The 27,738-nt window shown below is 39.6% G+C and overlaps 1 protein-coding gene across 1 annotated transcript; it reads right to left on the bottom strand.

Moving 5' to 3' along the window:
* Window positions 1-9,688: 9,688 nt before the first annotated feature.
* Window positions 9,689-16,874, bottom strand: LOC135232200 (E3 ubiquitin-protein ligase TRIM48-like). The gene is made up of 5 exons (XM_064289538.1): window positions 16,467-16,874; window positions 15,708-15,803; window positions 13,281-13,303; window positions 12,634-12,731; window positions 9,689-10,244 (listed from the first exon to the last, which is right to left on the bottom strand). The coding sequence occupies exons 1-5, from the start codon at window positions 16,872-16,874 to the stop codon at window positions 9,733-9,735; spliced, it is 1,137 nt and encodes a 378-aa protein (XP_064145608.1). The 3' UTR covers window positions 9,689-9,732.
* Window positions 16,875-27,738: the final 10,864 nt, after the last annotated feature.

The following is a 27,738-nucleotide window of genomic DNA, read 5'->3' as shown; positions in this document are numbered from 1 at the left end:
GTTTGTGAATTCATGTACCAGTACCATACTGCTCTAATTATTTTAGTTTACTGGTATGTTTGAAAATCTGTCCAAATCTAGTGCCCTCTTGTTATTTTCTTTTTTTTTTAATATTGGAAACTTCCTGTCTGCCTATTTTTTATTCTTATGAATATTAGTAATACATAAGTAGTGGTATCCTTTTTATGGAAAAATAATTGGGTTTTGTGTATTTACATTGCTCCTATCTTTGTTGTTGTTGGAGGTGCCATTTAGTCTATTCTGACTCATAGCGACCCTATATACAACAGAAGGAAACACTCCCAGTTCCCGAGCCATACTCACAATCATTGCGATGTTTGAGCCCATTGTTGTAGCCACTGTATTAATCCCTTTCAAGGAGGCTCTTCCTCTTTTTTGCTGACCTTCCACTTTACCAAGCATGATGTCCTTCTCCTAGGACTGGTCCCTCCTGATAACATGTCTGAACTATGTGACAGGAAGTCTAGCCATCTTTGCTTCTGATGAGCATTCTGCCTCTACTTCTTCCAAGACAGATTTGTTCGTTCTTCTGGCAGTCTATGGATATCGGATATTGTTTCTGAACACCATAATTCAAAAGCATCTATTCTTCTTTGGTCCTCTTTATTCACTGCCCAGCTTTCACATGCATATGAGGCAACTGAAAACACCATGGCTTGGGTCAGGCTCACTTATTCCTTAAAGTGAAATCTTTGCTTTTTAAAACTTTAAAGAGATCTCCTACAGCAGATTTGTCCAATGCAATGCGTCATCTGATTTCTTGACTGCTGCTTTTGTGGCTGTGGATTATAGATCCAAGCCAAATAAATTCTTGAGAAGTTCAATCTTTTCTCCATTTATCTTGATGTTGCTTATTGATCCAGTTGTGAGGATTTTTGCTTTATGTTGAGGCGTAATCCATACTGAAGGGTGTGGTCTTTTATCTTCTTCAATAAGTGCTTCAAATCCTCTTCATTTTCAACAAGCAAGGTTGTGTCATCTACATATGTCAGGTTGTTAATGAGGCTTCCACCAATCCTGATGCCCTGTTCTTCTTCATGATCCAGTTTTTCAGATTAATTGCTCAGCATACACATTGAATAAGTATGGTCAAAGGATACAGCCCTGATGCACACCTTCACTAACTCTAAACCGTGCAGTATCCCCTTGTTCTGTTCGAACACCTGCTTCTTGGGCTAAGTACAAGTTCCCCAAGGGCATAATTAAGTCTTCAGGAATTCCCATTCTTGGCAGTGTTATCCAGCTTGAACTTGAATTTGAGCAATTGAAGTTCCATTCCTCAGTGGACTTCTGTCTTGTTTGGACTGATAATATTGAACTTTTCCATTGTCACTTTCCACAAATGTAGTTGATTTGATTCCTGTGAGGTCCACATGTTTAGTCACCATTTCTGTTGTTGAAAAAGGTATTTACAATAAAGAAGTCATTGGGCTACCAAAATTTGATTATGTGATCTCCAGCATCATTGCTATCACCAAGGCCATATTTTCCAACTACCAATCCTTCTTTGCTTCCAACTTTTGCATTTCAATCACCAGTAATTATCAATGCATCTTGATTGCATGTTTAATCAATTTCAGACTGCAGAAGTTGGTAAAAAAAATTCAATTTCTCTTTGGCCTTAGTGGTTGGTGTGTAAATAGTCCTATTAACTAGACTTCCTTGTATGCTTATGGATATTATCACTGACAGAGTTGTACTTCAGGATAGATCTTGAAATGTTCTTTTTGACAACATATGTGACGCCATGCCTCTTCAGTTTGTCATTTCTGGCATAGTAGACCATATGATTGCCTGATTCAAAATGGCCAATACCAGTCCATTTCAGCTCACTAATGCCGAGGATATCCAGCTTTATGAGTTCCGTTTTAGTTTTGATGATTTCCAATTTTCCTAGATTCATATTTTGCACATCCCATGTTCTGATTATTATTGCATGTTTGCAGTTGTTTCTTCCCATTTTGAGTCCTGCCACATCAGTAAATAAAGGTCCTGAAGCTTGACTCCATCTGTGTCATTAAGGCAGACTCTACTTTGAGGACGCAGTTCTTCCCCAGTCGTATTTTGAGTGCATTCCAAACTGTGGTGCTCATTTTCCGGGACTATATCAGACAATGTTCTCCTGTTCTTCATAAGGTTTTCACTGGCCAGTTTTTTCAGAGGTGGACCCCCAGGTTCTTCCTAGCCTGTCTCAGTCTAAAAGCTCTCCCGAAATGCACTAACCACTAATGGCAAAGATGAGCAAATTGAATATTTTTACCAACTTCTGTGGTCTGAAATTGATCAAAATTATCAAGATGCATTGATAATTACTGCTGATTGAAAATGGAAAGTTGGAAGCAAAGCAGAAGGATCAGTAGCTGGAAAATACGGCCTTGGTAATAGAAATGAGGCCAGAGATGACATGATAGAATTTTGAAAGACCACTGGCTTTTTTTGTTGTTGGTATTCTTTTTTTGTTTTAATCGAATTTTAGATGAAGGTTTACAGAACAAACTAGTTTCTTCAAACAGTACACACACTGTTGTATGACATTGGTTAACAACCCCATGACATGTCAACACTCTCCCTTCTCAACCCTAGGTTCCCTATTACTAGCTTTCCTGCTCCCTCCTACCTCCCAGTTCCTGCCTCAGGGTTGGTGCACCCCTCTAGCCTTGTTTTGTTCCATGGACCTGTTCAATCTTTGGCTAAAGGGTGAACCTCAGGAGTGGCCTCAATACTGAGCTGAAGGGGTGTCTGGGGGCTGTACTCTCAGGGTTTCTCCAGTCTCTGTCAGGCCAGCAAGTCTGGTCTGTCTTTTTCAATTGGAATTTTGTTCTACATTTTTCTCCAGCTCTGTTCGGGACCCTCTATAGCGATCCCTATCAGAGCAGCCAGTAGGCACCATCTAGTTGTACTAGACTCAGTCCAGTGGATGCCGTGGTAGATGTGGTCCATTAGTCCTTTAAAATAATTTTTCCCTTGTATCTTTAGTTTTCTTCATTCTTCCTTGCTCCCGAAGGGGTGAGACCAGTGGAGTATCCTAGATGGCCCCTCACAGGCTATTAAGACCCCAGATGCTCCTCACCAAAGTAGAATGTAGAACATTTTCTTCGTAAACTCCATTATGCTAATTGAGCTAGATGTTCCCTGAGACTATGGTCCCCACAGCCCTCAGCACAGCAATTCGGTCACTCAGGGAGTTTGGATGTGTTTATGGAGCTACCATGGGCTTGCCTTGTACAGGTTGTGCTGGCTTCCCCAGTATTGTGTACTGTCTTGTTCACAAGTTCACAAAAGTTGCTGCTTGTCTATCGTCTATTAAGCATTTTTCCATCCCCACCCCACCCCTCCCTTGTATCCATCAAAAATTATTGTTTTTATGTATAAACCTTTTCATGAGTTTTTACAGTAGTGGTCTCATACAATATTTGTCCTTTTGTGATTGATTTATTTCACTCAGCATAATGTCCTCTAGGCGCATCCATGTTATGAGATGCTTCACGGATTGATCGTTGTTCTTTAGTGTTGCATAATACTCCACCGTGTGTATATACCTGAGTTTGTTTAACCATTCATCTGTCAATGAGCATCCAGGTTGTTTCCATCGTTTTGCTATTGTGAACAATGCTGCAATAAACATGGGTGTGCATATGTCTATTCGTGTGACAAATCTTAATTTCTCTAGGATGTATTCCTAGGAGTAGGATTGCTGGATCATATAGTATTTTTATTTCTAGCTTTCTAAGGAAGTGCCATATCATTTTCCAAAATGGTTGTATCATTTTGCATTCCCACCAGCAGTGCATGAGAGTTCCAATATCCCCGCAGCCTCTCCAACATTTGTTATTTTCTGTCTTATTCATTTGTGCCAGTAATGCTGGGGTGAGATGGTATCTCATTGTGGTTTTGATTTGCATTTCTCTGATGGCTAGAGATCTTGAGCATTTCCTCATGTGTCTGTTGACAGCTTAAATGTCTTCGCTGAAATGTCTGTTCATTTCCTTTGCCCATTTTTTGGTTGGGTTTTTTGTCTTTTTGTTGTAGAGGCATTGGATTTTCTTGTGGATCTTAGAGACTAGATCTTTGTCTGGTTTGTAATAGCCAATTTTTTTTTTCCCCAGTCTGTAGGTTCTCTTTTTACTCTTTTGGTGAAGTCTTTTGATGAGCATGACTGTTTAATTTTTAGAAGATCCCAGTTATTGAGTTATCCTCTGTAGCTTGTGCGTTGTTGGTTGTGATTTGTATCCTGGTAATGCCATGTATTAGGGCCTCTAGTCTTGATCCTGTTTTTTCTTCTATGAACTTCACAGTTTTTGGCTTTATATTTAGGTCTTTGATCCATCTTGAGTTAATTTTTGTATATGTTGTGGGGTATGAGTCCTGTATCACTTTTTTTCAGATGGGACATCCAGTTTTGCCAGCACCATTTGTCTTTTCCCTATTTGGTGGACTTTGGGCCCTTGTCAGAGATCAGGTGACCATATGTGGATGGAATTACATCCGGGTTCTCAATTTTGTTCCATTGGTCAATGTATCTGTCATTGTACCAGTACCAGGCTGTTTTCAGCAGGTTCTGGGGTCTGGTAGTGTGAGCCCTCCTACTTTATTCTTCTTCTTCAATAGTGCTTTACTTATTTGCGGCCTCTTCCCTTTCCACATAAAGTTAATGATAAATGTTTCCATCTCTTTAAAGAATGTTATTGGTATTTGGGTCGATATTGCATTGTATTTGAAAACCACTTTGGGTAGAATTGTCAGTTTCACAGTGTTGAGTCTACCTACCCCTGAGCATGTTTTTCCATTCATGTAGATCTCTTTTGGTTTCTTGTGGTAGTGTTTTGTAGTTTTCTTTGTATAGGTCTCTTACATCCCTGGTTAGATTTATTCCCAAGTATTTTATTTTTTAGGGGCTATGATAATTGCTATTGCTTTCCTGATTTCCTTTTCATCATTCTCTTTATTGCTGTATAGGAATCCAACTGACTTTTGTGTGTTGATCTTCTATCCTGCTACTCTGCTGAATCTTTCTGTCAGTTCCAGTGGTTTTCTCATGGAGTCTTTTGGATTTCCTAAGTATAGTGTCATATCATCTGCGAATAGGGACAGTTTAACTTCCTCATTACCAATTTGGATGCCCTTTATTTCTGTTTCTTGCCTTATTGCTCTCGTTAGAACTTCCAACACAATGTTAAATAGGAGTGGTGATAAAGGGCATCCTTTTCTTGTTCCCGTTCTGAGAGAGAATGTTTTCAACCTCTGTCCATTGAGAATGATGTTGGCTGTTGGTTTTGCATCGATGCCCTTTATTATGTTGAGAAACTTCCCTTCTATGCCTATTTTATTGAGAGTTTTTTATGAGGAAGGGGTGTTGGACTTTGTCAAATGCCTTTTCTGCGTCGATTGAGATGATCATGTGATCCTTTCCTTTTATTTATGTAGTGGATTACATTGATTGACTTTCTAATGTTGAACCATTCTTGCATAACTGGTGTGAATCCTATTTAGTCATTTTTTTTTTTTTTTTGATATGATGCTGAATTCTATTGGCTAGAATTTTGCGGGGAATTTTTTGCATCTATATTCATGACAAATATTGGTGTATAATTTTCTTTTTTTGTGGTGTCTTTGCCTGGTTTTGGTATCAGAGTTATGCTGGCTTCATAGAATGAATTTGGAAGTATCGCTTCCTTCTCTATGATCTGTAATAGTTTGAGTTAAACTGGTGTAAGCTCTTCTCTGAATGTTTGGTAGAATTCTCCAGTGAAACCATCTGGGCCAGGACTTTTTTTTGGTTAGGAGTTTTTTTTAATTACTTTTCCAATTGCTTCTCTAGTTTTGGGTATGTTCAGATTTTCAACATTTTGTTTTAGTTTGGGTAGGTAGTATGTCTCTAGAAATTTGTCCATTTCCTCTAGGTTTTCAAATTTGTCGGAGTATAGTTTTTCATAATACTCTGTTGTGATCCATTTTATTTCAGTTGTGCCTGTTGTAATGCCCCCATTTCCTTTCTTATTTGGGTTATTTGCATTCTCTCCTGTTTTTTTTTTTTTTTTTTCAGTTTGGCCAGTTGTCTGCCGATTTTGTTGATCCTTCCAAGGAACCAACTTTTGTTGATTCTATTGTTTTTCTATTCTCTGTTTCATTTATTTCTGCTCTGATCTTTATTATTTCCTTTTTCTGGTGGCTGTGCATTGCTTTTGCTGTTCTTTTTCTGTTTGTTCAAGTTGTGTAACTAATGTTTTGATTTTGTCCTTTTCTTCTTTTTGATGTGTGCATCTAGTGCTATAAATTGACACCTAAGGACTGCCTTTACTGTGTCCCAAAAGTTTTGGTATGATATGTTTTCATTCTCATTTGATTCCAAGAACTTCGTGACTCCATCTTTGATTTCTTCTCTTACCCATTGGTTTTTAAGCAGGGTGTTATCCAGTTTACATATAATTGATTTTTTCCCCTTACTTCTCCTGTTGTTATATTTTGATGGCATTGTGGTCAGAGAAGATACTTTGTATTATCTCAATGTTTTGGATTTTGTCGAGGGTTGCTCTGTGGCCTAAGATGTGGCCTGTTCTGGAGAATGATCCATGTGTGTTGGAAAAGAATGTGTACTTTGCAGCTGTTGGGTGGAGTGTTCTATATATGTCTCTGAGATCAAGTTGGCTGATTGTGCTCTTCAGCTCTTCTGAATTTTTATTGATTTTCTTACTAGATGTTCTGTCCTTTACTGACAGTGGTGTGTTGAAGTCTCCTACTATTATTGTGGCACTGACAATTTCTGTTTTTAGTGCTGTTAGAGTTTGTTTTATGTATTTTGGACCCCTATCATTGGGTATGTAGATGTTTATTATGGTTAAGTCTTCATGGTGGATCAACCCTTTAATATTTATCTTCTTTGTCTTTTATGGTGGATTTTGTTTTCAAGTTTATCTTATCTGAAATTAGTATTGCCACTCCTGCTCTTTTTTTGGTAGTTATTTGCTTGATATATTTTTTTCTTTCCTTTGATTTTTAATAAATTTACATCTTTGTTTCTAAGGTGTGTCTCTTGTGGATAGCATATTAATGGATCTTTTTTTTTTTTTTTATCCATCCGTCACTCTGTGGAAGACCAACGGCTTTTTTATTACAAATAACTTTTTACAACATAAACCATCACTATATGCATGGACCTTGCTGGATGAAATACATAGGAATTAAATCTACCACATTTGTGGAGAGACTATGGAGAAGCTCAATATCATCACTTAGAACAAGGCCAGTGGCAGACCACTGAACAGGCCATGAATTGTACATGTGCAAGCTCAAGGTGAAGCTGAAGGAAATTAAACAAGTCCATGAGAGGCAAAGTAAGATGGTCAGAATCCCACCTGAATTTAGAGACCATATCAAGAATACATTTGGTGCATTGAACACTAATGACTAAAACCAGAGAAGTTATGGGATGACATCAAGTGCATTATACGTGAAAAAAGCAAAAGGGCATTGAAAAGACAGACAGAAATAAAATACGAAAAGAAGATTTCAAAGGATGTCTTGAGAAGACAAAGTAAAGAATTATAATGAAATATGCAAAGACCAGGAGTTAGAAAACCAAAAAGGAAGAACATGCTCAGCATTTCTCAAGCTGAAAGAACTGAATATTGAATTCAAATCTCTAGGTGTGATACTGAAGGCTTCTATGGGAGAAATACTGAACCACTCAGGTAGCATTACAAGAAAATGGGAGGAATACACAGAGTCACTGTACCTGAAAGAATTGGTCTACAGTCGACTATTTCACGAGGTAGCCTATGTTCAAGAGACGATAGTACCGAAAGAAGAAGTCCAAGCGGCACTGAAGGGAATGGCAAAAACAAGGCTCTAGGAACTGACAAAATACCAACTGAGATGTTTCAACAAACAGATGCAGTGCTGGAAGTGTTCACTCGTCTATGTTGTGAAATTTGGAATAGTTTCCTGGCCAACCAAATGAAAGAGATCCATATTTGTGCCAATTCCAAAGAAAGGGGATCCAACACACAAGTAAAATTTTGCTGAAGATCCTTCAAAAGCAGTTCCAGCAATACATCCACCGGGAACTGCCAGAAAATCAAGCTGGATTCAGAAAAGAACATGGAAAGAGGGGTATCATTGCTGCTCTCATATGAACCTTGGCTGAAAGCAGAGAACACAAGAAAGATGTTTACTTTTGTTTTATTGACTATGCAAAGGCATTTGACTGTGTGGATCATAACAAATTATGGATAACACCGTGAAGAAGTGGAATTCCAGAACACTTAACCATGCTTATGAGGAATCTGTACATAAACCAACAGACATTTGTTCGGACAGAACAGAACAAGGGATTCCTGTGTGGTTTAGAGTCAGGAAAGGTGTGGGTCAGGGTCGTATCCTTGCAGCATATTTATTCAATTTGTGTGCTGAGCAAATAATCCCAGAACCTGGCATCAGGATTGGAGGAAGGCTCATTAACAGCCTGCCATGTGTAGATGACACAACCTTGACTGCTGAAAGTGCAGACTGCTTGAAGCACTTACTGATCAAATACTATAGCCTTCTGTATGGACTGCATCTCAGATTAAGAAAACAAAAATCCTCACAACTGAACCATTAAGCAAGAACATGATAGATAAATGGAGAAAGGATTGAAGTTGTCAAGGATTTCACTTTACTTGGATTCACAATCAATACCCAAGGAATCAGCAGTCAAGAAATCAGATGACATATTGCGCTGGGCAAATCTGTGGCAAAAGGCCTCTTGAAAGTGATGAAAAACTAGCACGTCACCTTGAGGATTAAGGTGCTCCTGACAGAAGCCACAGTATTCTCAGTTGCCTCATATGCATGTGAAACCTGGACAATGAGTAAGGAATACCAAATAAGAATTGGTGACTTTGAATTATGTCGTTGGAGAAAAATATTGAACATATCATTGACTGCCAGAAGAAAGAACAAATCTGTCTTGAAAGAAGTACAAGAATGCTCCCTAGAAGCAAGGATGGTGAGGCTTTGTCTCAAGCAGTTTGGAGAAGTTATCGGGAGGGATCAGCCTCTAGGGAGGGACATCGTGCTTGGTAAAGTGAAAGGTCAATGAAAAAAAGTATGACCCTCAAGGAGATGGATTGACACTGTGGCTGCAACAATGGGCTCAAGCACAGCAAAGACTGTGAAGTTGCACATGACTGGGCAGTGCTTCCTTCTGTTGTACACAGGGTTGCTATGAGTCAGAGTCAACTTCCTGGCACCTAACACCAACAAGGGTGAATTGTTGAGTATGATTTTACTAGATCATGATGAAGGAGTAGAATATTTCAGACTGACATTTGCATTGTGGATAACCAAGTTTCCTTATGATGCAAACACTCTGTGTTCCTGCATTAAACTGTTCAGATAGAATCCCAGTCATATACTCTTGTAACTCTAGCCAACTCACAAAGTAGGTGAATAAAAACAGTATGTGTTTCAGGAAAAGGACCACGGGACTTGATTTTAATTGAAAGAAAATTAAGCCAACCAATTTTGCATTGCCACACCAGCTTTATATTTACCAATGATAAAACAAAGTTACATTAAAATGGAACAACCTAAGGGAGAGTAAAGTATGATTGATCAGCTTCAACTGAGACGGGCTCCTTCAGATATGGAGTTCCCAAGTTCCTCACTTCGCCATGATCGTGTGTGGGCTCCTTCAGATATGGAGTTCCCAAGTTCATCACTTCTCCATGATCATGTGTGGCCAGTGCAAAAAAAAGGCCGGAGCGAGTAATTGAAGGAGTAAGCGGGGTATTCCCATATGAGGGAATTTTTGGCAACATTAACAAAACTCACACTTCCACTGTTAAAATCAACAAACATACCAACCTTCCCCAGAGGTTTCTCTATGTACTGAGAAAGCACTGGGGAGGTGGTGAAAAGATGGTAACCATTATCCCCCTTCACACATAAAAGAAGAAATGTGTCCCCAGATTCAATCACTGAGCAGTTCTTCCTTAGCCAAGTATCCTTACAGACCCCTATAGCCCAGTCCCAAGAGCTGTCCACATGCATCTCCCAGTAGTGTTTTCCAGAGGTGAAGGCCTGGGCTCCCCATGTAGCAAAGTAGTTGGATCTTCCAGATGGAAAAGGCACCTCTCGAAGGTCATGTCTAAATATCAAACTTCTCACGTCATCAGACAGCATGATATCGTGACTGCTTGTTTCATAATTCAAGGAAATGTTCACTGCGGAAAGAGAATATTCCAGTCAAAATCAGTTTTTAAAGTCTTACGAAATCTAGAGTGTCACTGGAAAACCGACCAAGACTTTAAGGGCAGCTTGGTTGGAAAGTGTCATTAGATTCAGGGGCTAGCAGTATATCTGCAGAATTAACAAATACCTAATCTCAATGGAAAAAAATCACAAAGATTTTTTACATTTCACTTCCCATTAGAAACAGAAGACCTTCCCATAAGGCGTAGTCATCGCTATGAAATTAACTGCAGTGCCCCTCTTCAGGGGAAAGATCCTTAGAAATAAATAATTGGTGATCACTTTGCCAGGCATACTATGATACTCCAGTTAAGGAAACAAATTCCAATTAAGAATAAAAAGATCTAAATACATCTTCTTAGAAGAAGTTTTCTACTAAGAATTTTCAGGATTTTACTCCTGGTTTCACCTCAGGCTTGGTCTTCATCTGCATGCCAGTCTAACCTCCCTGGTTTAGGTCTCCTATGGAATTCTGTATACTGTCTCATCAACCACCAACTTGTTTTACTGTTGTTCTTCACAAATTCTTATTTTATGCCTTTCATTATTTTATGTTTACGGACAAAATTTTCTAGCTATATCAACTACAATGTGCATTATTACAAATTCAATTACTAAGAAGCTTTACAGCAAAAATATTTAAAAAATTACAATTTGCCAACTGTTATGGGTTCAATTGTGCCTCACCAAAATATGTGTCGCAAATCCTAACTTCTATGTCCGTGTTTATAATCCCACTTGGGAACGGATTATCTTTGTTGTGCTAAAGAGGCAGAATTACTGTAGGATGTCTTGAGTCAATCTTTTTTGAGATATAAAAGAGATTAAAAAGCAAGCCAGCAAGCAGAGGTGGGAGAGGAAAGACACCATGCCAAATGAAGATCACCAAGGAGCAAAGGAATAAGAACTTCCCCAGAGCAAACAGAGGGTAATCCTGCCCTTAGATCCAGCACCCTGAATTCCAACTTCTAGCCTCCTAAACTGTGACGAAATAAATTTGTATTTGTTGAAGCCACTCATTTGTGGTATTTCTGTCATAGCAGCACTAGGTAACTAAAACATCAATCCTATCACCATAACTAACTGTACTTTAGTTAAAACTTGAATGCCCTAACTAAATATGGAGTTCTATACCACTAAATGAATGAATAACTGGTATTTTATCTCAGAAAGGTTCTAGGTGCCCCCCCTTTTCTTTTCAGGGTTTAAATATATATTTAATTTTTTTTTCTACTGAACATTTTTTTATTGTACTTTGCCTGAAGGTTTACAGAACAAGCTAGCTTCTCATTACACAGTTAGTACACATATTGTTCTATGAAATTGGTTAACAAGCTCACGACATGTCAACATTCTCCCTTCTCGAACTTGGGTTCCCCATTACCAGCCTTCCTGTCCCCTCCTGCCTTCTAGTCCTTGTCCCTGGGCTGCTATGCCCCTTTAGTGTCATTTTGTTTTATGAGCCTGTCTAACCTTTGGATGAAAGGTGAAACTTCAGGAATGACTTCATTACAGAGCTGAAAGTGTATCCAGGGGCCATACTCTCAGGGTTTTTCTCCAGTCTCTCTCAGACCAGTAAGTTTGGTCTTTTATTGTGAGTTAGAACTTTGTTCTACATTTTTCTCCAGCTCTGTCCAAGACTCTCTATTGTGATCCCGGTCAGAGCAGTCAGTGGTGGTCTTCAGGTACCATCCAGTTGTACTGGACTCAGTCTGGTGGAGGCCATGTTAGTTGTGGTCCATTAGGCCTTTGGACTAATCTTTCCCTTGTGTCTTTAGTTTTCTTCATTCTGCCTTGCTCCTGAAGGGGAGGGACCAGTGGAGTATCTTAGATGGCCACTCACAGGCTGTTAAGACCCCAGGTGCTACTCATTAAAGTAGAAAGCAGAGCATATTCTCTACGAACTGTGTTATGCCAGTTGAGCTAGATTTTTTCCTGAGACCATGGTCCCCACAGCACTAGGAGCCCTTTTTGATTGTTTCCTGTCTCTCATTGTCTAATTTATTACAGGCATGAATCACATTTATCCTTTCACCAGCTTTCATTTAGATTTTTTCATGTTATCCCAGGGCAACTAGGACTATAAATGTCTCTTAGGAGGCTGTTCTCTCCTAAATCAAGGGTTAATAAAAAGGGGAAACATTGGGCATAAAAAACCAAACCCATTACTGTCAAGTGGATTCCAACTCATAGTGACCCTACAGGACAGAATAGAACTGTCCCATAGGGTTTCCAAGGAGCAGCTGGTGGATTCCAACTGCAGACCTTTTTGTTAGCAGCCAAGCTCTTAATTGCTCTGGCACCAGGGCTCCATATTATCCAAAGAAAACCATTATTGAAGGACAATGCATGGGGTCCCATCATTGGGCTACCACTCACCTTGGAATTGGTTGAACCTGTCTATCAGTCCAGTGATGGGCCTGGCACTGAGCGCTGGGTTCACAGGCTGGGGCATGTGCAGTTGCACGGACTCACTCCTACAAGGGGAAAGATTCAGGTAATCTTTCAGGTGCCAAAGGGGTCATCACAGTATGTACAAAAGATGTCAGCGTTCAACAGAATAATATGTTTCATCAGAACTCCTTTCTGATATTGTAGTGTACTGCCATGATCCTGGGATAAGACTGTGCAATTCTTAGGGATTCTTTCTTTTCTTCTGTCCCTGCCTCCACCCGCTTCTTATCGTAGATGCCTGCCTCTCCTCTAATGCCTGGAAAAGCTAGTCCATGCACTTTAATATGTTTATGATTTTGAAAACTAAAATTATGCATAGCTGTTTTCTAGTGACTTCTGTGTTGAACCCTACAATGTATACCTCCATGAGCACAGAAAGACAAAACAAAACTAACTTCTGATAGAGTGCGATAGAAAATTATATTCAGTAAAACACACACAAACACATGCGCTCACATAAACACACATGCACACGAAGATTTACTACCTCAATAACTCCATTTTGGTAGAAACACTTCGATCTCTTTACTAGCTCTCATGGTGCTCTAGTTTGCATTGAAGGCCAAACTTACCTTGTCAATGTGTCTTCCAAATTCTGTAAAGAGAGAAAAAAAAAAAAAAAGAAAAGAAAAACTCAGAATTCTTCATAAATTCTTTTTTTTTTTTATCTCTAATCAGTCTTTGGATTTGGGAAATTTCAAAAATATATCAAACCCTCCTTTCCTCCCCCCCCCACAGGATTTTACAAATTTCTTTTACTTTTCCTCTTTAAAGGAAAATCACAGTACCACACACTGACAGAAAATAAACTCACGATGGCTAAGGGCTCTGAGGATAAACAAAGACAGAGCAGGACATGAGTAGGGACCGCATTGCTACAACCATCAGTTGTCTACAAGGTGGTCTTTTCTCAGGGCTTGTTTCTGAAGGGTAATGTGCCTCAAGACAAGCACAACTCAAGCCTAGGACTTCCAAACAGAAGGAGGACATGAATGTTAGCTTTTCCTCTTCCTCATATTGCCCACCTGGAGACAAAACGGTCTACAAAGAAGTTGTTCCTTTCTGTTGGATAGAAAAGTGAATTAAATCAAGAGAATTGAGAAGGGAAACTACTCTCACAATTCCCCAAAGTTTTGTTGTTCCTGGTTAGGATAAGAGTTGAAGTTTATATCATATTCACTTGGACAATAATAGTCTGGACAGGAGCAGAAGATGCAGAAATAGGATTTTGGTTTGAAATATGTAATGGAAGTCAAAGATGTGAACTTGAACTAATATCCTCATTTCTTACCTGGAGCAGCTCCACGTCTGGTTTATAGCACAAATTCAGCAGCTCCTCAAACATTTCTCTTAGGTGTTTTTGTTTTTGAACCATTGTGGTTTGACTTTTCTTGAGTTGCTGTAAAATCTTTTTGCATTCACTTTTCAGTCCCTCTAAATGTTGTTTTTCTTCCCTGTGGAGAACTGGATGCAACTTCCGATACTGATCTCTGATCATGTCTCTCCGTAGGCATATATAATCCTGCAGGGACATGGATTTCCTAGATCACACACCCAGGCTGCCTTTATCCTTCACCACTTAAACCTCACTCATTTTTCTTTGATTCATGATCATGTAATCCACCAACCTACATACATGTTAAATTCATGTCTTTCCACTCACCAGAAACCATGCTCATCCCTCTTTCCTTACTTTATTTTTCATTCTTTGTTAACTACAGAAACCCGTCCTTTCCTCAAAACACTATAATTCACTTCTTAAGTTCCCGAAATTCCTGTAGAAATTTTTTTCAGAGTTAATTTTTAAAATACCTTGTTGTTGCTAGGTGCTACTGAGTCGGTTCCAACTCACAAGGACACTATGTACAACAGGATGAAAAACCGCCTGGTCCCGAGCCATCCTACCCTAATGATCTTTTTTATGTTTAAACTTATTGTTGCAGTCACTGTGTAAGTCCATCTCAAGAAGAGGGTCGTCTTCTTTTTCCTGACCCTCTGCTTTACCAATATATGTTCTCTAAAATATGAAAGATTACATGTAAAAAGATAAATTTATGCTTGATTATTTAATATTCTGATCTGTTACTAATTTAGCCTCTCATCTCAAATCTCCTCAATCCTAGCCTGATCATTCATTCTTAGCAGAAATGTTGCCTACTAGTCTGAGGATTAGAAATCATCAGACAAAACCTCCCTAAAATTCCTAATCCCATACCCTCAATCTGATTTCTCCCATCACTATCCCTTGTTGCCATGGATGGGATTCCTACCTGGTAATGAGCACATAAGGCTTCAGGGTCTCATTTTGTGCTAACGTTATAGGAACATTAACCCTTACTCCATTGCATGACCCCTGCCAATACCCATGTATTCATTCTCTCCTCACCAAGTCCTTTTCTTTCTCTTTTCCCCCAGTTTTTCAACATGTTGAAATTTCTCCCAGTTGATCCTATATCATTCTCTAGCTACTACATTATCGCTTTCCACTATCACAGGTACACTTCCTAAATTGCTATTTAAACCTTTTTCTCCCCATGGCCGTCTTTTTACTAATCCGTATGAACATACCTGTAGTTCCCCATTATGTACTGTTTAATTTCTCGATTTCACCTCAGTCAGAAATCTCTGCTTGAAATGTCCATGGATTTTTTACGCTTGTCCTTTAAAACTCAAATTGATTGTGAACCTCTCTCCAAAACTTTTTCTCAATGCCTGACCAATGGTTTTTGAACTTCTCCAAATCCCTGCATGTGCCTCCATTTCAGCACTTTTTGCACTTTGTTCTGATGGCCTTTTTCTCCCTAGTCCCTGGTATACTGAATTCTAGATATCCTAAGTGTCATAGTCTCCTACATAAAAACAGCAGATCCTTTTTCCTACTGATGAGCTCACTCACAGAATCTCCTGGCAATGATGATTAAAGCTCAAGTTCTTAGTAGGTAAGGTCCCAGCAGGTCTGTACCAAGCTGGTTATGAGGAAAACATGGTCTCAGGCTTACCATCCACAGGTTGATTATTCTGCACTCCTCGTTTAGATTTCTCTGATTTTCTTGGATCTTTTCCCATAAAGACCTCATTTGTTTTAAGAGCTTCTCCTGTAAAAACAAAAATACTGAATTAAGCACCAACAGAACAAATATTATAGATTTCAGACCCTTACTGACGGCTTAAGACCAGGGATGTTAGATGAACGTACTTTCGGGAAAGTGGAAGGGTCATGTTTCCCTGGCTACCCGATAGATATCAGTTCTGGGAGTTTCAGGCTATAGAGCCACATAAAGTAATGAAACAATTTTCCTGAGAAAACTGACAAATAAAGGCTTTATGTAATGTAACTAAATTTCCTATAAATATCTTGCTAATTCTCTATACTATTATCCTACATGTTTGTCCAGGATTACTAAATAAGCTTCCAGTAAAAAAAAAAAAAAAAAAGCACTTGTTAAACATGTAATTTTTGTAGCCTGGCGCTATTTCTAAAAATGTGAGTGTTATGGTGTCCTGTGCTTCACTTTGCATAATCAAATTAATAATAATCATTAAGCGAATTGCCCTGCCACTCGAATACACCCTCTGCAAAAGCAGATTTCCTTACCTATTTTATTCACAGCTTTATCCTTCCCACCTAGAACAGCAGGTAGCACATATAAGACTCCCAGTGATGAGTGAATTAATCATAATCACGGTACTCATCTTCCTTATACTCTCTTAGCTCTATTATTCTCCAGCTTTCAAAGGCTTTCAGAAGCATCACTTACCCGGTACTTCTCAACAGCGTATTCAATGGAACAGTGTCTGTGAGCCTCGTGCTCCTGAGAGGAAGAACAGAGCAAACAGAGTAGGTTCTTGCTCTCTTCACAGAACATCTTCTTTGTCTCCTTGTGTGTCCCACACATCTGATCCTCAGAGCTCAGGAACTGGCAGAGACTGGCTTGTCTAGCAAGGGACACCAGATTCTTCACAAGAATATTGGATTTGATGTCTGTCTTCTTTGATGTTTCCCCACATAGAGGACAACGGGTAGTTTTGACTTCTTCCCAGGAAATGTATAGACAGGGCCTACAGAAGCTGTGCCCACAGCCTATGGTGACAGGGTCTATAAGGTAGTTCAAGCAGATGCAGCAGGTGAGTTCCTTTCGGAAGGCTTGGGAGATGTTGGAGTCCATTTTCCTGAGGGAAGAAAATCAGGAGAGTTTGTCATTTGCCCCAGAGAGACAAAAGACTAAGCAAACTTTTACTCCAATTGTGATTCAATAATGTACTTACGTCTAGGCCTGATATAGTTTCTTTTACTAATGACAAAAACTGGAAACTGACACAAAGACAGCTCTAGAGCTCTGATGAAAACTTGGTTGGCTTCCTGATTAACATGATCTACACCATCAACTCCATTTCTCCTCCATAAAAGAACCTGTTTGTGTCCTTTCCTTCTTGGGCTTGTGCTTCAATAGTTTGACTCAATCTATAGTATTCTGATTGGTGGAAAAGCCAATCATAATGTTCCTAGTGACTGATTGGTTTAGCAAAGCTCATGCGACTAAACTTTTTACCTTTACTATTTCATTTAATTGACAAAACCATCCTATAAGGATGACTAATCCAAAATCATACCGACAGTTAATGTTGGAGCCAAAACTCATACCTTTGACTAAAATTAAAATCTGCTAACCATTACTCTCCAAGACACCATACAGACAGAATCAAGCAGCCAGGTTCTTATCAACTATTTTAATTTAAGCAAACAGTCCTGGTATTTTTCCTCGCCAAGACTGTCTATGAAGTAGGGTTATAATTCTAATACAAAATCCTTAAAGAGAGAATAAAAGTTGAAAATAATAAAACACAGTAATGGGCAGAATGCACATTTGTCTCCTGCCCCTCACCTATAATACAGAAAGTGTCTTTCTTGAAACTCACTGTAAAAAATGCATTAGAAATATGTACATGAGACACATAGTCACAAAATCAAAATTTCTTCTTTGAAACTCTTAATTCAAACAGAATGTAATAAAAATTCAATTTCGGAATACAAAAGTGTTAATAAGAATTTAACAAAGCTTTGTAAAATTGGGAAACTCTGCTGGTATAGTGGTTAGTAGCTTTGGCTGCTAACCAAAAGGACGCCAGTTCAAGTCCACCAGACACTCCTTGGAAACTCTGTTGGGCAGTTCTCCCCTGTCCTGTAGGTTCGCTATGAGTCGAAATCAACTCAGTGGCAACAGGCCTTTTGTTTTGTTTTCTTTGGTCATAAAATTGGATCAGATTTCAGTCAGAATCTTTATATATGAATATGTATGAAGAAGCCCTGGTGGTGCAAACGGTTAAGCAATGTTGGTGGTTCCAATGCATCCAGTGGCTCCTTAGGAGAAAGACCCAGTAATCTGCCGGGAAAATCCTATGGGGCAGTTCTACTGAGTCACGTGGAGTTACTACAAGGGAGAATCTACTCATCAGCTCCTAACAACAAGCTTTTAAAAACATCTTTTTATCTACACTAGGCATCTAAAGAAATCAAAAATTAAAGAGACTAGCAATATCTTCCGCACTCTTTCAAACTATTAGCAAGCACCCCTTCACACTGTGAAAAGATGAAAGTATCATGTAATAGTGAAAATCAGCACAAAATAACAAACTGTGCTTTTTAAAATTGATTTAGCTAAAACATTGGGTTCTCATCTTTACACTCAATGAATGTAGATGGGAGTCACATTTCTGATATTCCTGCATGGTAACCAGTAACAATTTTGTGCCCAAACATTTCCTGGCTTCTTAAAAATTTACATCAGTAAACAGAATTTTCTAAAGAGACACCAGTATCAAAAAGTTTTTTTTTTGTCCAAACCATTCATTGCATTATACACTTATAGTAGAATAGTCTTCTTATGCATTGACTTATGCACTACTTTTAGACTACTACATTTATCAACTTCTTATAGAATAAAGTACTTCTATTCCTTTTTCTGAAATCCTGGTGGTGTAGTGGTTAAGAGTTTGGCTGCTAACCAAAAGGTAAGCAGTCCAAATCCACCAGGCCCTCCTTGGAAACCCTATTGGGCAGTTCTACTCTGTCCTATAGGGTTGCTATGAATCAGAATTGACTCATCGGCGGTGGGTTTGGTTTTTTATTCCTTTTTCAGGAGCCACACAAAGTACAAAATTACAAGATATCTGGCAACTACTTTCTTAGTGCTTATAAGCCATATCAACATTCAAGGCATACATAAAAATAAGACAAAATGCAATCACCCTATTAAATCTAATATATAATAATATTGACAAAACGGATTAATTCATATGTAGGTTAAGGAAAGGACTAATTTTTGCAAAGTAGACAAATGAAATCATTTCATAGAAAAACACCTCAATTTCCTGATTGATAAACTAAGATTATTTTGGGTTTGTTTTGGTTTGGGAAAGTAGCGGGAACTCCACTTCTGTATATTGTACACTCACCTAAGTCGCCTAAGGAATATGTGAAGGATTTCACCAACGCTTGCTGTAGAAGTAGTGTTATGGAAGTCAGTTCTGGGTTCAACTTCTTTCGATGTGGTCACAGGAGCTTTCAGAAGACTCTGCAGGCAGGAGAGATCCAAAGGCACTCTGTCTCTTCTGGAGAAGAGTGAGCATGGTTTCTTGGGTGCCTTTTATTGAGCCCAGAAGACCACGCCCAGCTCTTCCCAGTGATTGTATTTCATGGGTCTTCTAATAGGTGTTACTGAGAATGATTAGGTTTCTTCAAAACAAAAGAAATGATTGATTTAACACCTTAATACCCTGTATAAGTAAACAAACTTCCACAAACATCATCTCATCAAGAAATATGTATTAACTTTTGGCAAACACAGCACACGCCTGCAAAGAGGGACAAGATGGCGGATGCTGACACTGAAGAAAATGTTTCCGGCGTGCAGCAGTGTCTACCACCCCAGTTTTTTTCCCCTTCAGTTGCATGTCCACCCAGAGGCAGGTGGTGGACCTGTGAGACAGTGCGAGGGCTGCCCTGAAGCAGAAGGATCTCTTAAAAACTGTGGAAGGGAGAGAGCTGAAAAGTGTGAAGCCCTCAGAAACTCCCAAGGAGTTTGTCATCCCTTTGATCTGGAATGAATACTGCAGGCAGCTACTGACCCAGGCCCCTGAACATCCAGAGATGCTGAGGCCTTGGTGGATAGGGTGCTGATATACTAGGCTGTGAAGGAGCTCATTGAGGAATTCAAGTAGTCTCTGGAACACAGAGACAATGAGGGTGTCGATTCCAGGATCGCTATCCCCATGATCCAGAAAGAATGCATCCCCAAAGGCGAAGGGGCAGGCACTGAACTCCAGGCTTAATGCCAGGGGAGGCAGATTATGAGGCCATCCCTGCGGAGGCCTATGAGCTGTCCATACTGCAGGACATGTCACATACTTTGGACATGTTATCAGGAGGGATCAACCCCTGGAGGAGGACGTCATGCTTGGTAAAGTAGAGGGTCAGCAAAAAAGAGGAAGACCCTCAACGAGATGGATTGACACAGTGGCTGCAACAGTGGACTCAAGCATGGCAGCAATTGTGAGGATGGCACAGCACAGGTCAGTCAGTTTTTAGTTCTGTTATGCCTAGAGTCGCTATGAGTTGGAACTGACTCGACAGCACCTAATAACAACAACAGGCCTATGTCAGAAAAGAAGAAAAGTCTCAAGTCACTGATTTCAGATTCCACCCTAGATACCAGAAAAAGAGTATGAAATAAACGCAAAATAAGCAGAACAGAAACGTTAACCAATGAAGATCAATGTTGCAGAAAACAAACAAAACAAATGGAAAATTAATAAAATCAAAACCTGGTTCTTTGAGAAAATCAATAAGCTTGATAAACCTCTAGCCAGACCAATCAGCAAAAAAGACACAAATTTCCGATATCGGTAATGAGACAGGTGACATCAGTACAGATTCTACAGGTATAAAAAGGATAGTAAGAAAATGTGATGAACAATTCTATGCTCATAAATTTGACAACTTAGATGAAATAGAAAAAAATCCTGGAAAGGAATATCAGCCAAAGACCAGCAGGAATACAGCTGTACTTAATCAAGTTGGATTTATTACTCTTTCCAGTGAGGAAGAACACATATCGTGGGGAACTACGGGGTGTTTCAGTAATAAGGTATTAGAATGATTTGAACTTTGACTGGGTGATTTGAGAGAAGGCCTAAGGAAGTGGGATTTGCTCTAGATTGGATGCTTTCCGAAGTAGGAGCATTTGGTCTAGACATTTCATCCCTAGTTATTTATCCAATAAAAATAGAAATAGATGTTCATATAAAGACTTGGACACAAGTGTTCAGAGCAGTTTTATTTGTTAAAGTAAAAAACTGGAAACAGTCCGGTTTTACATATGCCAAATGGTGAAACAAACTGTGATATATTCATAAAATGGAATTTTATTCTACAATAGAAAGGAGTAAACTATTGAAGCGCATAAAAACTTGGCTGAATCTCCAAATAATTATGCTGGATGAAAGAAGCCAGCCCCCCTTAAAAAAAGGGTTCCATTTATATAAAGTTCTGGAAAATGCAGACTAATCTGTTGGCACAGAAAGCAGATCAGCAATTGCTTGGAGAAGGGTAGCAGGGATGGTCAGGAGGAAACTTTTGGTGGTGGTGGTTTTCACAGGTGTGTGCATATGTCAGAACTTCTCAAATTGTACAGTTTAAATATGCAGTATATTTTATGTCAATTATACCAAAACAAAGCTGTATAAAACAAACCAACAAGAACAAAAAGGAAAGGAGGTAGTTGCTTTCCTAACCTTCAGGCCCAGTCCCTGGAACCGGGAACAAAGGACTCAATCAAGATCCTTCTTCTTCCTCTTTGGGCATTAGTAGCTATATCTCAATTAGTATATACGTACCATTTTTAAAGGAATGGATTTTGGGGTGAGCATTCTGAAGAGTTAATTGGAAGACAAGGCTTATGTACAAAGCTGGGTTTCTCTACTTGTTTCATAGACAAAGCATCATCTTCTTATTTTTATATGTTGGCAAGATTATGACTCACCACTATAGGTGGAACCCTGGTGGCACAGTGTTTAAGAGGTCAGCTGCTAACCAAAATGTTGGCAGTTCAAATCCATCAGCCACTCCTTGGAAGCCCTATGGGACAGATCTATAGGGTCACTATGAGTCAGAATTGACTCGACAGCAATAGGTTTTTTTGGTTGTTATATTGTAAAGGCTAGATTATAGCTTTGAGTTCACTGAACCCAAGCAGAAAAATGTGGAAACATTTTTTTCTCCTAAAGAGTGATTTTTCCCCCTTCTTTACTCAGAGACCTTGATTCCCAGTCAGTATAAGGTTTCCAGAAAAATTACTTTCTGCCATATGCACAAGAGCCACTTTATCAATCAGAGTGTCTCTGTGCATGGTGTTTGCAGGCCCATCCCAGACTGGCTGTGAAACCTAAGTGCTTTCCTGAAAAGGATGACTTTATTCTTAATAATTGCCTGAGAAAACTGGTCTAAATATATGGATCTGTTTGTGTACAAATGTCTACAAGTCTTCTCTAGTGTAGCGTATTTTCATCATCTTTTGGTATGGTTTCTACCTCTGTCCCCACTTTTGCATCCATCCAAGATTTCCCAATGAACGAATGAGGTTTTTCTTGTAGATCGTAACTTTCAGATGTCTGCTGCCCCCTACAAATTGGCTTTTAGGTTTAGAACACAGTGATCCATGTTAGAATCACCTGTAAACTTTAAAAATGCCAACGCTTGAGACCCAATTCCAGAGATTCAGCTTTCATTGCTCTGATCCTGGCTACTGGTATTTTGAACAGCATCCCAGGTGAATGTATAGCTAGGACTGCAAACCACTGGCCTAGAACCTCGTTACCCATAATGTGGCCTAAGACAAGCAGCATCAGCATCACCTGGGAGGAGTCTCTTACTAGTAAAGAGGTGGTATTTTGATAAATGTCTTAGTTATCTAGTGCTACTATTACAGTTATACCACAAGTGGACAGCTTTAACAAACAGAAATTTATTCTCTCACAGTTTGGAAGGCTAGAAGTGTGAATTCAGGGTGCCAGCTCCAGGGGAAGGCTTTCTCTCTCTGTTGGATCACAGTTTAGGGGAAAGGTTCTTGTCTCTTTTCAGCATCTGTGGGTCTGACATTACTTGGAGATCTCCACGTGTCTTGGCATCAATCTTCCCCTGGTGCAAGGAGGTCCCCTGATTCAAAGAATGTGTTCCACTCCTGGCTCTTCTTTCTTGGTGGTAGGAGATCATTCTCTTTCTGCTTGCTTTAATAGGACTTGAAGCACTTACTGATGAAGATCAAAGACTGCAGCCTTCAGTATGGATCACACCTCAACATAAAGAAAACAAAAATCCTCACAATTGGACCAATAAGCAACCACATGAGAAATGGAGAAAATATTGAAGTTGTCAGAGGTTTCATTTTACTTGGATCCGTAATCAACACCCATGGAAGCATCAGTCAAGAAATCAAAGAACATATTGCATTGGGCAAATCTGCTGCAAAAGACCTCTTTAAAGTATTAAAAAGGAAAGATATCACTTTGAGGGCTAAGGTAAGCCCGACCCACGCCATGGTATTTTCAATCACCTCAGATGTATGCATCAGCTGGAAATGAATAAGGAAAACTGAAGAAGAATTGATGTATTTGAATTATGATGTTGGAGAAGAGTAGTGAATATGCTATGGACTGCCAAAGGAATGAGCAAATTTGTCTTGGTAGAAGTACAGCCAGAATGCTCCTTAGAAGGGAGAAGGGCGAGACTTCATCTCACATACTTCAGACATGTTATCGGGAGGGACTAGTTCCTGGAGAAAGACATCATGCTTGGTAAAGTAGAGGGTTAGTGAACAAAAGGCCCTCAGTGAGATGGACTGACACAGTGGCTGCCACAGATGGCTCCAGCATAGCAACAATTGTGAGGATGGCAGAGGACCAGGCAGTGTTTTGTTCTGTTGTGCACAGTGCTGCTGTGAGTTGGACCTGACTCCATGACATCTGACAACATCAACAACCAGAGAAAAGGTGATACAGGTCACAACTCAGGGAAACTCCTCTTATATCAGGGCTATGATCTGAGTAATAGTGTTGCATCCTATACTAATCCTGCCTCATTAACATAATAAACAACCTAGTCCTCATTAACATAACCTAATCCTGCCTCATTAACACATAAAACCGAAAAAAAAAAACAAACCCAATTGCCATTGAATTGATTCTGACTCATGGCAACCCTATAGGACATAGTAGAACTGCTTCAAAGCGTTTTCAAGGAGCAGCTGGTAGATTTGAACAGCTGAAGTTTTGCTTAGCCGGGAAGCTCTTAACCACTGTGCCACCAGGACTCCCATTAACACATAGAGATCAGGATTTACAACACATCATAAAATGGAGGATAATTACATCAGATCACAAAATGGAGGAAAATCACACAATACTGGGAATCGTGGCCCAACCAAGTCGACACATATTTTGAAGGGATACAATTCAGACCATGACAACAAGATACCCAGGTGATCTGAATGTAGTTTAAATTGGAGAAGCACTGGTCTAGAAAACACAGAAACTGCACTGAGGGCTCAAATTCTTTAAACAAGTTGATATCTTGAGTACAATTGGTCTATTTTGTTCTTCAAGAATAACTTGAACATTTTAACAATTTAAATTTTTATATGTATTTAAAAATCAACTTTGTTTCTACAGAAAAAAAAAAGAAAGCCTTTCTTGGTTGTAATTCCAATTTTACTCAGATTTGTTATCTGAGACAAATTCGTTTATCAAATTAAACTTTGTGTTAAAATAAATTATCACAAAGCAGTACCTTAAGAAAAGTATCTATAATCTTTTAATAAAAGAAAAATGCCTCTTTGAAGTTGTATCATATTTAGGAAACATTGAAAGCAAAAGTAGCTCTTGCTAGGATTAAACAAGAAGCCCTGGTGGCCAAGTGGTTAAGACGATGAACTGCTAACCAAAAGGTCCCTGTTCAAAACCACCAACAGCTCACACCTCATTGGTCTTTATAACAGCCGGTAATAAGGTTATTTCCGCAAGGTGGGAGTAGTGCATCAATTCCATTTTATGACATTAAACAAATTTCAGCTGGAGGGCAATGGGTTTGGTTAATGGGTTTGCTTGGTCAGGTGGTGCAGTGGTTCAGAACTCGGTTGCTAACCAAAAGGTTGGCTATTTGAATTCACCAGCTGCTTATTGGAAATCCTGCAGGGGGAGTTCTACTCTCTCTTATAGGGTCACTAGGATTAGAAATCAACTCCATGGCAACAGGCTTTAAAACTTAGTCAAGGATAAAATGAGCCTTTTTGAACACACTGCAGTATATAGAATAAAGCTATTTGACCTAATAGTAGCCTACACAGAGTGAAAACCGACGAATCCAAAGAGCAGCTGCTTCCCAGGGACAGACACAGGGCGGAAACCAGGAGTTAGGTTACAACATTCTGGTTGGAAGTTGCAAGGCTGAACAACTGGAGGCAGTGACTTTACTGAGATTGGTTGGAAACACCAATGTGGGATATTTGGATTGGTCAATTTGACTATGTGTCTAAAGGGGTTCTACAGGCTATTACAAGGTAATTATCTTAAACCTTTCCTGAGGGCTGCTGAGGGGACTTGAGATAAGTATCTTGTGTCAAGATCATCCCTTAAGAATGTTAAAAACATTTCTTTTGTTACATACTTAAGTCTGTCCAAGGGTTTGACTGTTGCCCAGGAAATCCTTTGTTCTGTACTTAAGCCAGCTGGCATCAGGACCTTTACAGGAACATCTCCTTTCCCTCCCTAGCCGGACTGCAAACAAAAACATTTCTGATCCTATAATCTGGATTCCATGTTGAAGGTTAAATTGTCAGACAGGAGTTGAGGCCTGTCTTTAGTTTCACCATTTTACTCTGGTCAAGCCTCAAAAGTTTTTAACACCTAAATAGTAGTGAAACAAAATTTTATTTTAAAAGTAAATGTATTTATTTAAAAATGTAAGTGTATGTGAACAAATTATTGAGCGAATAAGGCAAAATCCTGTGGTTTAAGGAGAAAGGTGGAAGTCTTTCCCAGAGGTTTGTCCTGTTGGCAGGAGGTATGAGGACTAACCAAGGCCCCTCCGTAGGGGGGTCTGGATGCTCTAGGTCTTCCTGCTCTCCCCAGCTAGAGCCTCGCCATTAAGGGACACCAGTCCTTGACTTCACAGAGCCCTAGAGTCCAGGGTCTGCTCTCTGGGAAGTTTGCCCTGATACCTTTCTCCCACTTCCTACACACCAGCAGGAAGTGGGGGATGGTTGTATAGTCATTGGGTGGAACACATATCCACGGCTACCCTCCTAGCCACACTAACACTGTCTCAAAACTCCTGCATGAAATGTCTGCATGCTGCCTGTGTCATCCTAGTTCTTGTTCCTGCCCAGAAATCCCTGTGGCTGTGCTGTACCCACAGAGGGACACTCTTGTTGCCCAGCCCAGCTCGACAGGATTGAAGCCCCTAGCCCTCTGATTTAAGAATTATTTTCCCAGGTTTGCCCTTGTGTTGCTGCCCTTACTTTGCTCTCCTGGGGAAGCCTCTGTGCCTCCCAGTCCTCCTGAGGGCTTGCGTGCCAGGGAGGATATAGGGAGCTGCTCTTCCCAGCGCTTCCTTCCTCCAGCACAGGGGACTTGAGAAAATGGAAGGTTTAGTGCTTCCATATCTCACACTCCAATTAGGTATTTTAAAAAATTTAAAGGTCTTTATATACCCTAAAATCATCTTGTGTAACTACTGGACAAAGTCTCCTGGGATATTAATCTGTGAAAAAGGACATTCTCAGATAGGCCAAACAACTCAGAAAGGAGCCTTATGGAGGCTGCAGAGACAGCCCCTTTTTCTCTGCTTGTCTCACATGGTGGTGAGGGAGGCATCTGCTTAGCCAGCTCCTGTGTGACTGGTTCTGAAGGTATTCCTGTAGGAGTGGCTGAGAGATTAGGACCCTGAGTTTCTTGCAGAAAAGCACAACCTTGAGTTGAGGAAAAACTGAAATGTAGAAACCACATTATTATGATGCTGTACTCTTTTTTTTTTAACTTTCTTTCCCAACTCCTATGTTCTGCCACCTAGTTTTCCCAGAACTTTTACCAGAGCTTGGCTTCAGGGTCTCAAGTTCCCAGATTTAGGGGAAATGATTCCAGATCATGGTCTGACAGAAATGTTGACCACCGCTCCCCACCTTATTTTCAGCTCCCTGGTGGCAGTATTTTCCAGCAAAATGTTAAAAGGAAGGTGAAATTCAAAAGTGAACCTTTCTCACATCTTGATTTTTTTCCTCCAGAGCCACCTTTCAAGGTTCTTCTGTGAATTTTTCTCAGTAAAGGTGACGGTTTTTGTCTATATAGCTCTAGAAGTTTGCCCAAAGGGCTTTGAACTATATGAGGATCAACCTTCCCTTATTTATCCAAACAAATGGTACACAGGAACACATTTAAATTTTAGTTTTAGCTTACATGAGTATTACATGGAAACCTGGTGTAGTGGTTAAGAGCTACGGCTGCTAACCGAAAGGTCAGCAGCTCAAATCCACCAAGCGCTCCTTGGAAACACTGGCGCAGTTCTACCCTGTCCTATAGGGTCGCTATGAGTCAGAACCAACTCGATGGCAACTGGTTTTGGAGTATGACATGCTCCTCACCAACAGTTTGTAAAATACAGAAAAGCAAAAGAATAAAATGAACTCATTTCAATCCCATAATTCCTGAAGAATCTGTACAAATATTTTGGAAAGATATACAGTATGTTATTAGTAAATATCTATTTCTGTACTTCAGAGCAGAAAGGATGGTACTAGGAAAATGGATTAAGAAATTAAAAAAAAAAATCCTTCTGGGTGTTCTTAAAAATTGCAGGCCCCCTATGAGAGAGTAATTAGTTGTGTTTTGGAATCTAAGATCCGTTTTAAAAACACAAGTGTAAAGCCTTGCTAGCATCATTTACTTGAAATATATGTACATATATCATGGAAGGTTTAGATGACA

Source organism: Loxodonta africana, chromosome 7, assembly GCF_030014295.1.
Source record: "Loxodonta africana isolate mLoxAfr1 chromosome 7, mLoxAfr1.hap2, whole genome shotgun sequence".
NCBI classification, from domain to species: domain Eukaryota; kingdom Metazoa; phylum Chordata; class Mammalia; order Proboscidea; family Elephantidae; genus Loxodonta; species Loxodonta africana.
Note: the sequence above shows the minus strand (reverse complement) of the source record. Positions and strands in the feature narration are given on the sequence as shown.

Excerpts from the sequence above, each read along its gene's own strand:
- LOC135232200 (XM_064289538.1), bottom strand. The coding sequence starts at position 16,874 with ATGGACTCCAACATCTCCCAAGCCTTCCGAAAGGAACTCACCTGCTGC. Across the intron at positions 15,804-16,466 it reads ACGCTGTTGAGAAGTACCGG|GAGAAGCTCTTAAAACAAAT; the intron begins GTAAGTGATGCT and ends TTGTTTTTACAG. Across the intron at positions 10,245-12,633 it reads CAGGTTCAACCAATTCCAAG|AATATTCTCTTTCCGCAGTG; the intron begins GTGAGTGGTAGC and ends GATTTTGACTGG.